This window comes from Athene cunicularia (genome assembly GCF_003259725.1).
Source record: "Athene cunicularia isolate RWA chromosome 5 unlocalized genomic scaffold, athCun1 chr5_part1, whole genome shotgun sequence".
Lineage (NCBI taxonomy): Eukaryota > Metazoa > Chordata > Aves > Strigiformes > Strigidae > Athene > Athene cunicularia.
The window spans coordinates 25,582,443-25,599,960 of NW_020799101.1; the positions used below are offsets into that span (position 1 = coordinate 25,582,443).

Below are 17,518 nucleotides of genomic sequence, written 5' to 3' on the forward strand. Positions count from 1 at the left end.
CCTCACCATCTGTAACAGTTCTGTTGCTAGACCAAGAAAAGGATGATATCCAGTCCTGAAAACATCATGTTTGCTGGGAAGAGCCAGTTCTGTGCCAAAGAGGGTTTGAGGACACAACCAGAGAAGCCTCAATTTACCACCACCAGCAATAGGCCCAGCTCCCATTTCCCTTTCTCTCACCACTAGGTAACAGACTTCTTACACTACATGCTGCTGATGCCCAAGTCCTTGACCAGGAGCTGCTGCTCACCCCCTCAAACACACCCCACCTCGCAGTCGTTGCCCAGTTTTATTTCATTTAAAATCCGCTGTGTTAAATATTTTAGTTACAAGTTCTGTGTAGAGGGTAAGAGTAATAGACTCTGCAGGCACTAGCAACCCCCTCACTCCCCAGTACATGTGTGCGCTATCAGATTAAGGACTGCCCCCCTCCCCCCAAAAACAGCAGCCTTGGGCTGGGATATACATTAAAGGCCTGGCCCTCCCCAGCTGTCTCCCTGCTGATAGCAGGCCAAGCCCCGCACGCAGGAAGCCAGCAGTCAGACCCACCATCAGTGAGCTGTGATTCAAGGACAGCCGCTGGGGGCTGGTTCTTGCCCCTGTGTTGGGCATGTAATGGTGAAAGGGTTGTCCCCCCAGGAACAGTGCTCTGCCCACCCGGACATGAACATTCACACCACAGTGACCAGGATGGAGAGAGACAAACAATCTCCAAGGGAAAGCAGGGGAACTGCCACCGCTGCAATCCTGTCTGTGGAGGGAGTGTAACTAGGGCACTGCCAGAGGCAAGACACCTACCTCGAGCCCTGCTCTGATCAAAACCTCTGCTGCAAGTGGCCTGGGGTCCCCAGACTGCCCTTGCAAGGCAGATGAGTGTGAAATATTTTCAAGCAGAACAGGGAAAGAACAGTAGCCTTTCCTCTCCTCTCCCTCCCAGGAACCTTGGTGCTAGGAAATAAAGCTGAACCCGCCTTGGAGTGGCAGGGAAAGGTACCCTAGCACAGTAGCAGCAAGCAGTTTCCAGTGGTACAGGACAAGCTAGAGGTGAGAGTTTGGTGCTGTGAGGGAGAGGACGCCATACAGATGGTTCTGGAAAGGCAGCGCCATTCAGTGTTTGGCCCACTGGGTAGCAATCCTCGTGAGAAATTGAACCTTTGTTAAACAGAATAGGAAAGGAGGTAGGAGCTATCCCCACAATTCCCTCTGGGACAGCTCAGATCACAGCGGAGGGAGGGAGACTGGAATGACCCCTGCCAGTTCCTGAATGCCCTGGATTACCCCTGCTGGTGCTGTGGCCCTGCCCTGGGTGGGTTGTGTGGGGGTGTGGCTGCTCTACAGGTCGAGCAGCAGCACGCGGGGATCCTCCACCGCTGCCTTGATCTTGCGCAGGAAAGTCACTGCCTCTCTGCCATCAATCAGCCGGTGATCGTACGTCAGAGCCACATACATCATGGGCCGCACCTCGATCTGAAGGGGAGGAATAAGACAGACATTAGTGAGCTCAGCACCATGATGCCCTCCTGTGAATTTGGGGAAGACCTGGCTTCTTCTTGTCCTGAATCCAGGGCTCAGGCCCTCCTGGATGTGTTCCACCTGGCAGGATTGCCTATCCCCTCAATCAGCCAGGCACTGCTCACTACCTGGGCTGGGTCCTCACCACACAAGACTGCATCCCTTTCTGGAGCTGTTCTCTACCACAAAGGCTATAGCCTCCTCCTCCTCCTCCTCCCCACACTTAAGCAGATTATCCAGTTCTACCCCTCATGAATAGGACACAGCCCCCTGCACACCTCAGGCAAGTACCAGTGCCAGCCCTATACCCGCTAGTCTCTGCTCCTCTTTCACATTAAAGCCTTTCAGAAGTTGACACCAACCTGCTAGAAAAAGCATATGGGCTATGGTCCTCATCTCACTGAGCCCTCCCCTCTGTTGATCGAAACCTCCTGTGCAGCTCCACCTACCTTGCCTCCCACAGCCACAGGCCTGTTGACAATGGCATGCATGCCCAAGATGGCAGACTGGGGCGGGTTAATGATAGGTGTTCCAAAGAGTGACCCAAAAACCCCTCCGTTGCTGATTGTGAAAGTGCCACCATCCATGTCTTCAATGGCCAGTTCATTCTTCCGTGCCTAGAAAGAAGAGTAAGGTGTTAGAAAGCCACAGATCACAGAAGGCAAAGGACAAGTATTTGGACATTCACTCTCTCTAGGAATAAATGCTGATGGCAAAAACTTCACTTACTGATCTGTTCAAACCAGCACAAATTACTTGAAAATGCTTCCTGTATTTAGATCTTAACGCTTACTGGCTTTGGGGAAGGATTCTCTTGCCTTCACTTCCAACTCCTGCTTTTGCAGGGGACACACAGAGCGACTTCTACCCCAGGGCAGCTCAGCCTTGGCCTCTAAAGGCAAAGGTGAAGATACACCATGTCACTAATGCATAGTTTGCAGTCTTCTAGAACGGTAACAAGTAGACAGGCCTGTCCTGTAAGGCACAAGGCACAGCTACAGATGTGGCTGATCATGCCCCACAGCACAACCCAGAGTGTTAGAGGTCAAAGATGATGACATAGAGGGACTGAATCAATTCCTGCCTGTCCAGCACCCCCAATTCCTCACAACTCTTTTCAGAAAAAACTCCAACCTTTCTTACCTTCTCCCCCAACTCAGAGATAACACGTTCTATGTCAGCATAGTTCATGTTTTCAACATTCCTAACGACAGGGACCACAAGACCCTAGGAAGAAGCAAAGTGCATGATCAGCAAATTCACCACACCGAAACACAGATAACTGTGGGCAGGAGCCTGGCTTCATCCCAGCAGAGTTACTGCCTCCTCCTCAGCACACAGCAGGTGGTTGGCAGAGCTGTCTCACACCCTGGCGGCCTGCCAGGAAACCTGGCACGACACACACCAAGGGCTGATGCCGTCAATGAGACATCATCTTTGCCTTTGTAAGCCAGTCTTACAAAATCAACTAGTTCTCTCCATGTCCACAAAAGCAGGTGAAGCACTGGGCAGAGTTCAGCTGTGACTTCTTTCTCCACAAGAAGAGGGGAATCCCTTTATGTTGGACCTCCCCTAGACTTTAGGAGAGTGTGAAAACTTCAGTCCTGGCCAAACCTCTGCCTCACAACAGAGCCAACTAATTCAATGTCTGTATCGCCATTCCATACTCTCCCTGGACAAGAAGATCTCTTTGAAGCAGCAACGTCATTTACAGAAATGGTGGAACAGCACAGCAATGTTAGCCAAAGGACAGGACATGCAAAGCTTTTACTGTCTATGCAATATCCTCATGGGTCCACAAAAAAAACAGTTTCCCTAACTTGGCCCTAGTCATTAACTAGATCTATATTGACTTTGCTACTACATCTCCTAGTACAGGAGCAGAATATTCTTGGTCCTCCATCTTCTCCCAAAACCACTCGTCTCAGCAGTCCACAACGTATCAGATGTCTCATTTAGAAAGTCAGTCGTATCAGTAAGTTTCTGCTGCAGTGGAGCTCAAAGCTGAGTTGGCTCAAAGTAAATGACCATCCCGAGGCTGCAGGAAGCATGGCCAAAGCATCCAAGGTACATACCCGGGGAGTTGCTACAGCGACACTGATGTCCACATAGTCCCTGTACACAATCTCTTTGGTCATGTCATCAATCACTAGAAGGAGAAAAAAGTCGGGTTACACATGCAGTACCCAAGATCAAGGGCTCAACAGGTCAGAAGTAGCCACAAAATTGTAACAACTTGCTCATCTCTAGCTTAAACATAACAATTACTTACTGCACCTGTGGGAGAAGCATCAGGACAGACAGAAAGGAAACACAGCCCAGACAGGTCAGTCCCCCTCAGACATCCCCTTGGTTATTTTTCTCTTCTGAGTTTGAGCAAGCACCTCTGACACCCCCCACGAACTGCACTGCACCTACAGCAGCTACCTTAACACCAGCCGGCAGGCTCTGCCCCCTGTGAGTTGTGTACACACAGCTGGCATACACACTCCTGGTGACCCCTTCCTAGTAGGGCCCCTCTTGGAAAGCTGTCCTCCACCTACATAGTGGCATTAGCAAAATAAGCTGAAGCATGTAGGACTGTCCCCCTTTTGTCTGTATATTTGATTTGCTTGTTGAAGCTATTAGCCCCCTGCCATAGACTTGGCCACCTGCTTTCCCCAACTTTGCCACATTCACCAGTCAGACATGCAACTCAGCAGCAAGGGTCACCACTCACCTGCATTCACAACGGGCTGGTCCTGCAGAGCAAAAGCTGCAGCTTTCACAAAAGCTGACATGAAACCTAGCTTCAGGTTGTGCTTCTTCAGGAAAGGATCCTTGTGTAGAGCTCTCATCTCCTGGATGTTGCTGCAAAACACATGATAATGCTGGTCAGCAAAGAGTTCAAGAAAACACTTGCTCTGTAATAGATCTCAGAGCCAGCCCCAAGGACCACAAACCTGTACCACCAACCAGCAAACCCCCAGTCTACTGAAAAATGCTTCAAATGTCATAGGTGAAGTGGGCTGAAGGTGGCTCTAAGGCCCCTGACAAAGGATCTAACAGGAACTGGTCCTGGACCACAAACTCAGCAGGACAGGATTAACCTGCCAGGCACAAAAGCAAGATGGGGCATGGCATATTTCCTGCTTACACCTGATGTTGCCACCAATTCTCTGGAGACACCAGTGCTGATACAACACCACAGACAGCAACTGTTGTGTGGTTGGGCCAACAGCCCTGGAAGGGTGACAAAACGTGAAATGCCAAGAGCAGAAAAGATGCAAGCAGTGATCAACAGAAGATTTCAATCATTGTGCAAGTCCAGCGCCAGTCAGAACAATACCTCCATACCCAACTCTCCAGCTTTGGGAGTCATATGAAAGAAATCTTCCCAGATACTATGGTAGTGGGTGCCAGCCCACCCACAGACTTCAGCCAGACTAATCATGTTTCCCAACTGCTTCTATTTATCAGAACTGAGGCAATTTACAAAAAGTCAACCAGGCTGCAGCTACAAGCTCTGCCTATTCCAGGCTAATACCAGATGCTGTGGAATTACACGGTCCATCCTTCCCCCCTCCAGAGACCTCAAGTCTCTGAAGAGACAGTTTCAGCAAGGGGCAGGGGTCTCCATGGTTTAGAGTGTTTGTTTTCCTGTGTCTAACCTTGTTTAGGGCTAGGATTACTGCCCAAAGACATTAGTGCCTCCCAAGACACAAGGACTGCAGCAATGAGGACAAGGTTTGCTATGAAACTGGCTCATTATGGCTTCCTCCTTTCAGACACTGACCCCCCACGGGAAGCAGGAGGCCCCAGCACAGGTCCTCACGAGTCAACCGCACAGCAATCAATCCAAACCAGATTACCACATGCAATGAGAGCCCCAGGCCAGCGTAAAGCGACACCTCAATGAGCCTCTGAGAGGAGATAAAGCTGCAGCACTTCCCCTCCAATCAAGACTATTTTGCCAACCTTATTGTTCTGAGACCCAAATATTTACATGTTTTGTCTTAAGGAGCAGAATAGGATTTCACAAGGCAATTTGATTTGGGTACAATTTCCCCTTAATGCACTGTAACATAAGCTGCCCACCCTCCAAAGCCATTAGTGCATTCAGTCCATGCAAGCATTTGAGTCAGGAGACCCCCACCTGCCTGGAGGGGATGGGGAAGGATGCTAGTCCATCTCTGGAAAGCTACACCATCTGACAGCAAAGGCCTCAGACCTATATAACGCTCACCTGGAAGGCCAATGAGCCCTGCGGAACCACCTCATTGCAAGCTAAATATGCCCACCTCCAAAAGCAGAGTAACCTGGTGGGGTGGTGGAAAGCAGATGCTACATCTTGCTGTCTTCTAGTAGCCACTATACAAGTGATACTAGCCACTCCTGGTCTTCTGCTCAACATCTACCAGTCCTCAATCACGAACCACACAGATGAGGAACCAGACTGCCCCTTTTACAAGCAGTAGATGACTCTTGAGGAATGACAGGCCATTAGGAAGCTATGCAGTATGTGCAACACCAACATGGCCCTGATGAAGCTGCGCAGTCTGTAGTACACACCTAAGAAAGAGGTCCCAAAAGACATGTTGCTAATCTCTCCAGAGAGAATCAGCAAGGTCTTGACCGCTATTTAAAGGTGACTGCCTGCATCTATTTCTACTTGTAAAGGGAAAAGGTCTGCTCCTCACCTCATATCAATCTCGTTGAAAGTGGTCAGCATGGCACAAGTATTCTGAGCCTCTTTCAGCCGCTGAGCAATACGCTGACGCATCCTATTCATCTTCACCTGAAAATTAAAAAGATATAAGCAGAAGTTGCCTCAAGCTCAACCAAGGTGCAAAATGCACAAAACTCGTAAGGCCCCTCTTCTTGCCATCTGGTTGACTAGTAATAGACAGCTTAGGGCCAAGGTTTCCACTCCAGGTCTCCCTGAGGAGCATGACAGGCTGAGTTGATTTCACTACGGAGCTGCCCAGCTGAACACACAGTATCACAATATACTTCTGACCTGTGTGTTCCTCAGGACCTCCAAGCATGTGTAGGATTTCAGCATAAGGCTAATGTGAGAAGAGCAAGACTGCTAAGAGAGCAGCTGCTTAACCATGTTCTCTTAAGAATGCACAAGGCAGCTGCAGCAGCCTCAACCCTTTGCTGAGGACTTGTGGACAGATCAAGCAGATCAGTCAGCAGAGCTCAAGACAAGATTTTTGCCTAGAAAAGACCTGTGTCAGATCGGACCTGGCTCTTCTTCCACCCCTAAGTGGTGCTGTCATGTAGAGAATTTCCCCATCTGTGACAGGCCCACTGAGCTGGATGTGAACCAGTAGATATGGACACATCCGGAAGGCTCAAGGCTTACGCCAGAACAGACTGTCACCCAGCAACGGAAGTGCTAGCAAGGCCCCTATTCCCACAGCTTACCCTGTGCTCTGATCTGGCACCTTTGCTGGGCACTGCCTCCCCAGGAGGGGCTGCTGCTGGGGCTGCAGCCGGCTTCACTGCAGACACTGAGGGTAAAGAACACATCAGTCAAAAAGGGAAGCCGGGGCTTGATCACAATGCCCTGAGGTAAAACGCCTGTTTTGCCCAAGCAACACAGCACAGAAGCAGCCTTGAATCAGGCTAGGCAGGTTCCAGGCATAGCTGAGCTCTCCAGTCTGGAGCATGCAGGGCAGTGATGCAGGGAGGCCTTCACCATAAATGCCAGACTGTTTGCGTCCCTAACCTTACACACTCTCCCCAAGGAGAGACTTGAAAACAGGAGAAAACAGCTGTTGCCTCACCTGGTTTGCTGTCAATAGGCTGAGCTGACACAGATGGCACTGGTGGCATTGTAGTGGGAATTGGTGCTGCAGCAGGGGGAGGAGCAGCTGCAGCTACCGGTTCAGGGGCTGCAGGAGGAGGAGGGGCTGCTGCTGGTTTGGCCTTGGCAGGAGCAGCTGAAAGACAAAGAATAACCATGGTAAGGGCAACTGACAGCTTCCACTGTCAGGGATCTCCTGATTCCAAACAACTTTATAAAAGTTAACCATCTGACCAAGTGCCTTTATGTTCTCAGCACTACTGAACTCATCGGAGCCACCACAAGAGAATCCCACGGTGAAAGTGTTTTACTCACTGACACCCTAGATCTCCCTGTGCAGAAGACTGGATGCTAAAGAGAAGTGGGCAGAGAAGGGAGTTAAATATCAGGAGAATTCTCAACTAATTTTAGCTTAGAGCTGCAGTCTCCTCCAGAGGGAGCGAAAGTAAAGTTCTATCCTCAGGAGGATTTCTAATGGACAAGATTGGAGTATTTTCTTCCAGCTACAGAGGCAGATGGAGGAAACATTTAACCTCTCTCAGGATCCCTCTGCTTCAGAAAAAACATCAGTGGAAACAGGAAGGCCTGTGCAAGTTATACATGCCTGACTTACCTCCAGTTTTCCTGAGTTTGAACAGGGGTGTCCCCCCTTCCACTTTGCCACCATCAGGTACCAGAAGGGCTTCAATCACACCAGCCGCTGGGGCTGGAACTTGCACTGATGTCTGCAAAAAGGAAAATCAATGAAATTCCCCCAAACACTGGATGGAGAACAAGTGCCCAAGAGAAGGTGCCAATATGTGCAGATACACATTGTAATTTGGCAGAGGCAGCAGCTCCGTCTTGCATCATTTGCACCAGTCTTCACACCCTCTACAAGGATTTTGTGCCAATACTGAGAAGTTTTAGGAGATGCTAGCAGTATAACATACAGCCTGATCTTCCTGCTCCAGGGTACAATCAAGAATTAACTGGCTGCCACCATCCTCCTGACAGCAACAACAGAAGCAGAAATTGGCAGGGAGTTTTAGTAAGAACTTAAAAGCTTAAGAGTCCTTTAAGGAGCGAGTAAACTTAAAGGCTAAATTTAAACAATCCGAAGACATCCTATGGCTCTGCAGATTTCTCCTCTGTTTAAACACAAACAGCTTAGGACACTGAGATTTGAAGGAGTGGAATTGCAGCTCCAACAAACATCGGCACCCCTGATGCTTAATCAAATGTATGAGGAAGGAAGAGTTATCAAAGAATTCTCACTTAAGGCACAGCCAACCTCAATACTATATGAGAAAAGCTTTTCTCCATGAAGGGAGCAGGAAACACGGGCAGGGCCTGCAGGCTCTAGGAGCTCTTAGTGGGAGAGGAGCCATACAGGGCATCTGCTACAGAACTAGAAAAAGTTTTGGTCCAGAAAACTCCTACCTTGTCTGTTTCAATCTCACACACCACTTCATCTTCTGCCACTGTGTCTCCAACAGCTGAATGATAGATATGAACACCACTGTGAGGAGGGAGGTGTGCTCCAGCCTCCCCTCTTAACCCACAGCAGTCTTCCCCACCAACCCAGAATTTTCTCACCCCAGTTTTCCACAACTTCTAAGGAAAAGTCTAGCTCAAACAACCAGTCTACTGCACAATGTCCGATTCCAGTTTAGACATCCAGCATCACCCATAACAGAGAGGTGCTGAGGCAGTAACTTCAATTTTTACTCCTTAGGAGAACTGCAGTTAACTGTCTCATTTGTCACAGACTGAAAGGCACAGAGCAGAATGTCAGTCAGTGAACTACAATCCATCCCTGAGCAGTCCAGAGCAGAGTTTCAGGGAAGAGGCAACTGCTCACCTTTCTCCCACCTGACATCTCCTTCTGTGACTGACTCTGCAAAGGCTGGGGTGTTCACTGTAACCACATCATCCCCTGTGAGAGAGACAGACAGACTTGAAGACATTCAGAGCTCAAAATTTATGGCATTGCTTCATTCTTGTCGGCAGGACTCTACTAGAGGGGGTAGGACAACAGACATCAAGCTTTCTCCTTGCTTCAATACAAGAGAAATTCCCATCTGACTGAAAATCACACTGTGACATGAATGCCCGACAAAATCTTTAGGGCCTTGGAACATAAACCCTCACCCATCCATCAAGGCAGGACAGCAGTGGGCCTAGACTAAGGATGAAGAAGTAGCTTCAGCTGTTGTCAGGACAGCAACAAGTAGCACAAGAGCCATCTCGCTGACTCCTGTCTTTTTACTTACTATGTACTGCAGTGGTTCTGAAGTAACGGACAGTGAAGACACCGGAGCCATTTACTCTGCAAAAAGAGAGAAAGATATGAACACAGAAGTACATTCCTCTGCAGGCTGCCAGCACCAAGCTCAAGTACAGAATTTACATTTGCTTAACTGATCTGAAAGGCTGCTCAGCTGTTCTGATGTATTTGTTCCAAGGGACTCCTGCAGTTCAAGCTGCAACAATCCCCACTAAGAAAGAAAACATTACAGCTTACCATCACTAGCACTCTCAGAAACTCAGTGAGAAAGGACATTTATGGAATTTTAATTTAGGGAGACAACCCAACAGAACCCCTGTGGTTTAAATACTGATAAAAGGCTGACCTAGCCAGCCCACCCTATGCCCAAGACTAGAGCAGTAACCATTTTTTACCTCCACAACAGGACTGACTTCTCTACAGAAGTTGCTAGAATGCTCCAAAAAGAGAAAGCATCATAAATTGCCTATTGCAACATATCCAAGAGACAAGCTATTTCCACCATGTCTCTTCACAGGGAGCTGGCAATCCCAAGTGTTCCAAAGGATGTTTTTCACACCTACTGACACCACATTTGGAAACCTGAAGCAAACATGATTTAGTATTTCCTCTAACACAGGCTACTTGGTGCAAACAGACCAGCATTTCAGGCTTTTATGCGTGTGCTGTTAAGGTTATTTCCCCAAATACATTTTCACAAGACCACCTCATCAATGCAAACCTTGCCATATGAATGACAGCTCCCTGAACCACCCCACTTCTGACAAAAATCCTACCAAGAGGCCACCATAGAGCGAACAACACTTCTAGTCAGATAATCAAAAGGTAGAGATGCACTTGTCACCAGTCTCCTCATTCCTGTTCTTTCCCTGCCTCGGTGTCTGATTCCAAACGAAGCTTGTTTTCTTTAAGCATGCCATAGTTCCTGACCTGCAAAACCTAGATTTTGTTAGGGCTAGCTCCACGCTCCTACAACATGCACAGGGATTTTATGACAGCCAACCATATTCTTCCTCCCAGCCCCCAAATCTTATCAGAGCTAGAGCAGCCCCAGCCTCTCCACATCATAGCTTTCCTGGGGATACTTACACAAGCTTCCTGCTGTTGGTGTAAGCCAATCCCTGGCTCCCAGCCACACCTGTGAATGAGAATGGTGTTACCCCACAGGAACGTTGTCCAGCCCTCAAGTGTCCCTGTCAGGTAAGAGTGCAGATAACACTCCTATCCACCCTGAAAGAAGCTTGGGACTAAGTGGGGAACACAGTCATATAGAGGCACCTCAGCACCATCAAATCTGCCCCTAGCTTGCTAAGAGCTGTGGTCTTGCCTTCATCTAGATTTATAGACATGGCAAAACCAGTTATATCTTGACCTCAAAGCTAATAAGGATAACTTTGAAATGGGGCAAACAAAGCAGCAGCTACCCCAGTCAGAACAAAACCAGGAAACAGCTATGAGGGACACCTCCAGGACTGCTAAAATCATAGCTGCTGCTGAGTTATCCTCACCAATACAAAGGGGTTTCTAATAGGAGAAAGGCATCAGTCCCCTAAGAGGCATCACCAGGAAGCCTCAGTTGCATGGACAGGTAAGGAGAAAAAAAGAATGAAAACAGGGTGTAGAGCAGAGTAGCAAGCCATCATCATCCCTCTTCTCTGTCCACCTGCTGTCCCAAGAACGTTTCCAAAACTCACAGCAGGGAGGTACTTGCATGGCTTCTCAGTTTCACATAACTCACTGTCCCCTTCCCACACTGCTCACATGCCCTGACACCGCAATTTTTATTATGAACTGAACTCCTGTCCTTTGTCTCTTTCAGGGCATTGGGCAGTTTTCCAGACTGATCTTAAAGAGAGCCAGCGTAGCAACTGGAGAACATAATTATCTCAATTACACAATGCCAGAAGGAAGAACCATTTCCCCACTTGATTTTAAAAAAAAGCGACACAATTTTGACACCATATCCCCTACTAAAGAGCTGATATTGGAACTCTAGAAACAGAAAAGGTAAGCAGATCTAACTGGTGTCTCAAAGTGCAAGCAGAAGTGAGTGATGTAATGCTATATAAACACAGTACAGCTAGGAAAAAAGAGAGATCTGGGAAAATCCAGTTTAAGCACTGAAGAGGAGTTCACAATCACACTAGATTTGATATGTCACTTAACATTCACCCATCATTTTCAAAGGAGTTTGTTACAGAGCTAGGCTCTGCAACAGCATGTGTTTCAAGCACTGCAATGCTTGAAATACACTGTGCTGCTGCTGTGAAATCTTCACCAGAGCGGAATGGATTGGGCAGCATGTCCATTAGGCAAGGGAAGCACTCACATGGAAACACAGCTCATTTCACCCACTGTTTCTTCATTACATGACTGACAGAAATAAACCCCAATCAAACCTATTACCAATTTCCATCATCAGCTCTGTTCTGTCTAGGTAGCTTGAAATGAAATAAAAGTGTAAGACTCACCAGACAGAGAGCATCTTGCCAGAGTACAGTTTCCCTGTCAGAGAGAAGAGGAACTATCAGTATTGCAAAAAGACAGACCCACTCTAGAAGGACTTTGGTTTTCCCATGAGACCTGGATCAGAGATGGAACCCACCATTCCCACGCTCCAGACTGCAGGCCTGCCACCTTCCCATACTGTGCGTGGCAGGGAGGTGGGGAGGGCACCTACAGCCTTCTTTGCTTTGTCTCCTTACAGGATGCTTTCCTGTGGAGTGATGCTAAACCTGACGCACTTAGTTTTCAGTTGTGGCTCCAGCTATTTTGACCTTCTCGTCCTCTTTAAGAAGGAGCAGATTTCTAAAGATTCATTCACTAAAATTTGCTACAAGAAGGTCAAAGGCAGCTACTGGATACGATGAAAAACATCCCATGATGTTTACTCCTACAGTCATGAATGCAGCATCTGGGGTTTGTTTGTTTGTTTTAAGGCTATGGAGCCTTTGAACTGCAGAAGGGCAGAATTTACCTCGATGGCAAAATTTCTACTGCCTTGAGTGAGCCAGGAATTCCACCTTCTGGTGACATTTCACTTCATACCCATGTAATCATTGACTGAACTCCTATCTCAGTGTAACTTTCCTAAAAACACATTTCAAGATATTCTAGTTGCTTTCCTTATTGTTTATAATACATTTCTCTAGCATCAAACCTGCACATCTGGAGAACCTAAGAACCCTGTAAAAGCTATAGGAAAACATGACACTAACCATGACTGAAATGCAGTTGACTGGTTTGGAACAGCAGTTACCCAACAGCTCAAAGCACCCTCATCCAGCAGCTAAGATTAAGAGGTAAAAATTAAGATTCCATTCACATCTTCGGTATCTGAAGGGAAGTTTGCTTATAAGCCCTGATTTCAGCTGCACCAGGGCAAGCAGGATGGAATACAACTGATCTTAAATATCAAAATTATTTGTGGAGCTGTGTGTGATAATACAACATAGACATCAAGGATCAAAGAAATACTTTAAGTTTGCCACACCATCTACAGGACTGAGTGCTGTAGGGTACAAATACATATTCAGTGAACAATTCATATTGTCAAAACTGCTAACAGGTCTGGAGTCAGCCCCTTGGCAGTTTAATTATCCAAACTTATTGATGGATTTGGCTTCTCAGATACTAGTGCATGGTCAACTCAGTGACTGACAGACAGTTTAACAGGGTTATGATTAGCTGTGCTGAATATGCAGACAGTCAGGCTGATTTGCTGCTAAGCCACTGTCCGTCTGGCAGCGCACAGGAGCTCCAGCACAGTGCCACGCAGCTACCCTTTGCCAGCCCACTGCAGGGACCAACTATCCCAGACCAGCAGTCCTGCAAGACTGGCTTCCAGCAGGGCCTGCTAGAGCCCCTGCCTCAGGTCTGGCTGGGGAAAGGAAAGCAGGGAGCCCTGCACGGCCTGCAGAGTCATCGTGAAGGCTACAACGCTTTATCTTGGTGCAGCACTGGCCCCCTGCTAACTCAGATCTGGTTTGTGTAGAGCCAGCCATAAACTGGGATCAGTAAGACAAACTTCAACTTAACTCCACTTGGTCAAGCATCTAAAGCACCACAATCCTCAGCACCCATGTTAGTTCCCATATTGATCAAATCCTTCCCTCTTTTCATAGTGCCCCAGATAATATGAAATCAATCAAATATACAGCATCAAGTGACCTGAGCTCCCCTCTGCCCATTAATGTTTTCCTGGGTGGTTTGTAAAAAAAGGTGGTTAAAGGTATTCCTAGCATGCCAGACAATAACTTGTTAAGAAAGAGGAAAAGCCTCAGACTGAAGCAGAAACAGCCAATTTTATTTGCTCAGTTTACTGTAAGGTTAAAAAAAAGTTTAGAAGGCCTGTCCTAAAATAAATCTTTGTGAAAAAACACATCTGCATCTCTCTTCCACAAAAGGTGCTAAGTCTGTGTTCCACGACTGCTGCCAAATTAAGGAAAAAAAGTGGTATCGCTCAACCCTTCTGTCCTTTAGGTTAAGAAATGGGGAAAGAGCTCTAATGTGAGGAAGAAGCCACTAAGATACTGAGATTCCTCTGAGATTCTGCTGAACTGCTGTGTGTCCATCTCTTCACTACAGTACCTCAGAGAGGCACCTACAGGCCCAGAGATGCCTCACAGGGCTGTTTCCTGTTACTTTTTTCCCTGAAAGAATCATTGTGATTCCTTCCTGGTATCACTCGGCTAAACTTGCTCTCTGCCTGATCCTAGCTTCTTCAGTGAATATGGAAACATTTAGATTTTGCTAGCTGGCATGAGCACTTCAGGCCACTTTAAACTGATAGACTCCACTTGGAGTAATAAGTCTTGGTCTAATTAGCTAGTGACTCACATACCAAGTGATTAATTTTCCCCCTATGTTTCACATGACTTCTCAGAATTGTTTTTATAACTGTTATGATGTTAAAATGACCTTGGCACAGAGCATCCCAGGCCGCACCTTTCAAGGAGCCATCACCTTCCAGTAGGTCATAACACTCTGAAATAAATTATGGAATACATCAGCTAAAGCGACAGTCTGTATACCTACAGATTTCTTCTCCAACATTGGGAATGGGGACCAGTTCAGGTAAGGACACAAACTGAACAGGAAAGTACAGCTAATTTCAACAGAGGCAAAGCAGAAGCCCAGTGCTGGGCAGCTCTGACAACAGACAAAGCAGCAATTGGTTCTCCAGCCTCAGCTTCTTCAAAGCAGAGAAGCTGCTGCTTTAACGAGTGTGAACCACTGCTACACACAAAAACCCCACCGCACATCTTTCACTGATTTTAACAGAATTATATAGAGCAAGGCAAGGCAGATGCTAAGACAGGATGGAGATAACAATGCTGAGTGGTAAAGGATACTGTAACTAAGACAACAGCCTGAGAACTCTTCCAGCACGTGGGGAGGATCAAACAGGGAAAAAAGAAGTTCTTTACAAACTCTTCCCCGGATAAATAGAAGGACTTGATTCTCAAAGCACTGAACACAGCTCCTGATCAAACCATCCCTTTTCAGACTAGCTCTTCTCTGGACTTTTTCAGGACATCCTTCAGCAGCTGCCCCCCCCGCCCAGGTCTTACATGCTCAAAGACAGGCTATTCATGATTTCTACTTGATACATGAATCCAGGATCTTTTTCTCCTTTACAAGATCATCAAAATCCAGTCAATCCTTCCCCACCCTCGTTGTTTCTTGCTGACTCCACTGTTCTCCCATTCAACCCTACACTTCTGAATTCTGTACTTGTCTATTGTTCTCACTTCTCCCATCAAAGGTTTGCCAAGTTCTGGTGGTTTTTTCCCCTCTCCCATAAAAGTCTGTATTATCCCCTTCATCAAAACTTACTTCCCACATCCTTACTCAAATTGAAATCAAACTATTACCACCATCTTGACTTCTCAACTTTTCTAGTACATCTAACAGGTTACCTAAAATTATCTCCCCTTACTAGTATTCATGTATAACCTCCTGATTTCCAGACTACTTTTGTAAAAGGTTTGAATGCTCCATCTGGCTTTTCCCCCTGCTCTGTATAATTACACAGCACCACTGAGAGGTGACAAAGCTTAAATATTGTTAAAATGTCACTTTAAAAACTTAAAGCGCACTATAATTAATTTATATCTACATATATGTATAATGAGATATAACTATAGTTAGTTATAAATTGTTTATAGTGCAGGTTTTTATATATACACACATACTTACAAACACAAATCTATATGTAGCACCCAAAGACAAGCATCTAACATACAACAGCCCTGTGGGGAAGTACAACACAGTTAAATATTCAATATTACAATTAGCTGTCGACACTTGCTCGCCTACATTCACACAATGGCTAAAATAAACTCTCATGCTCTAAGGCTTCAGCCAGTCATTTGGAAGAGAAGTGATGCTTTTCCTCCTGTAAACATACATATATATGTTTGCATACGCACGCATATACACGTATGCACATAAAACTATGCATGTTTAAAGGGAAGATGCGGCCAGACGCCAGCAAACGACAGAACCAGTGGTCACGCGAGGCCCCGGGGTTGATTTAAGTAGCCAGCTCCGGCCAGCTGGCCTCTACAAGCCCAGGCTGCCACCAGCACCGGTTACTGCCGTTTCCATCGGTTCAACGACTGCTTTGGAAACTGAGCACAGGAATTCAACCTGGAACTAGACACCAGTTTATTTGCCGTTTCTGCACCGGGCCGGCCCCGGCCGAGGAAGGGGGCGGTGCGAAGCGAGTCGCGGTTGCCAACAGAGAGGCCCTCCGAACGCTTCAGCCCAGCGACAGCCTGAGGCGGCGGAGCCCGAGACCGGCGGTTTTCGGAAGCTTTTCCCGCCTGTCAGTTCCGCCCGGTGCCGCCGCCGCCGCCTTTCCCGAGAGGGCGGCGGGCCTGGCGCAGGGCGGGGCAGTAAGGGGGTAGCGGCACACGCACCGGCGGCGCCAGGCGCGGGAAGGGGCTGCATCAGCGGGAGCCGTTTGCTTGGGGGAGCACCTCTCGGTCCTGCAGTGCTGGGGAAGCTGCGGGGGGAGCCGAAGCCACCCACGGCGGGCTGCTATGGCCTGGGACCACAGGCTTTTTCTCCCAGCCTTCAAATCTTTGGCAGAAAGGTGGTGGTGCTGGAAGCCTTAGGCAAGTGAAAGGCTTCCTGCCAGCTCTGAGTCGACCTACTTATGAGATGGGTATTGTCCCGGGTTTCTGGGGCTAGGAAGCCTCAGCATAGGGGACAGGTCAGCTCCCTGACCTTGCTGTCGAACACAGATGAAGAGAGAAATTGTGACCAAGTGCCAAAAGAAGGTGTTTCTGTAACAAACTGAGTGAAGTAGAAGGACTGGCTTAAGGGTGTAGGGAATCTATGACTTCATTGCATTTTCTGTGTGGCTTTGTTGGAAGTGGCTGGCAGGCTAAGGGGTGGCCACAGGTGACGGTGAAACTTGTTATACAAGGGCAAGGGGTGATGCTGGGACCCCGGCCTTCTGCTGGCCATGGGCAAACTGAGCAGTTTTAATGCCCCCATGACAGACTGTTAGGAAAATGAAACCCTAATGGTCGGGAGGTGGGGGAAGACAACACAGGAGAGCAACCAAGTGGTGTCAGACAGAAAATATTTGTTTTTTCTAGAGCTCTGGAAAAGGTAAAGCTCTCCCAGATACCTGCCTGGAATACAGGGCTGCTTGAAGAAAGGCAACCTGCTAAAAAGCAGTGAGAAGAAACCCATTTTGTACACTGTTCACTAGCCTGGGGGACTCACCATGGAGCAGACATGCAGACAGGAGACTGATGGTGTTGAACATGATCAGATGTTTCTGGGTCATAGCAAAAGAATCTCAAGACACTTTAAAGGTGTCTGGAAAAGACATAAACTGTCCTACTTCAGGGATGCAAAGCTACTTCTAATTAATGTGGATGAGGAAGAAGCACCCCCCAGGGACGGTTACTCTGTAATTGTCC

General features: G+C 47.6%; 1 protein-coding gene across 1 annotated transcript; it reads right to left on the reverse strand.

Annotated features, from left to right (window-relative positions):
- Positions 1-272: 272 nt before the first annotated feature.
- DLST (dihydrolipoamide S-succinyltransferase) lies at positions 273-12,728 on the reverse strand. Its single transcript, XM_026848908.1, has 14 exons — positions 12,047-12,728; positions 10,665-10,713; positions 9,562-9,617; positions 9,150-9,224; positions 8,729-8,784; positions 7,920-8,031; positions 7,287-7,442; positions 6,925-7,010; positions 6,192-6,289; positions 4,232-4,362; positions 3,588-3,661; positions 2,656-2,739; positions 1,962-2,129; positions 273-1,467 (listed from the first exon to the last, which is right to left on the reverse strand). The coding sequence occupies exons 7-14, from the start codon at positions 7,333-7,335 to the stop codon at positions 1,333-1,335; spliced, it is 825 nt and encodes a 274-aa protein (XP_026704709.1). The 5' UTR covers positions 7,336-7,442; positions 7,920-8,031; positions 8,729-8,784; positions 9,150-9,224; positions 9,562-9,617; positions 10,665-10,713; positions 12,047-12,728; the 3' UTR covers positions 273-1,332.
- Between the last annotated feature and the right edge of the window lie 4,790 nt (positions 12,729-17,518).

What these genes read in the sequence shown, in the direction of transcription:
- DLST (XM_026848908.1), bottom strand. Translation starts at nt 7,335, where the DNA reads ATGCCACCAGTGCCATCTGTGTCAGCTCAGCCTATTGACAGCAAACCA. An exon ending in TTCAACGAGATTGATATGAG is followed by an intron (nt 4,363 to 6,191) that starts GTGAGGAGCAGA and finishes TGTGTTTTGCAG; the next exon opens with CAACATCCAGGAGATGAGAG. An exon ending in TCGCTGTAGCAACTCCCCGG is followed by an intron (nt 2,740 to 3,587) that starts GTATGTACCTTG and finishes GCTTCTTCCTAG; the next exon opens with GGTCTTGTGGTCCCTGTCGT.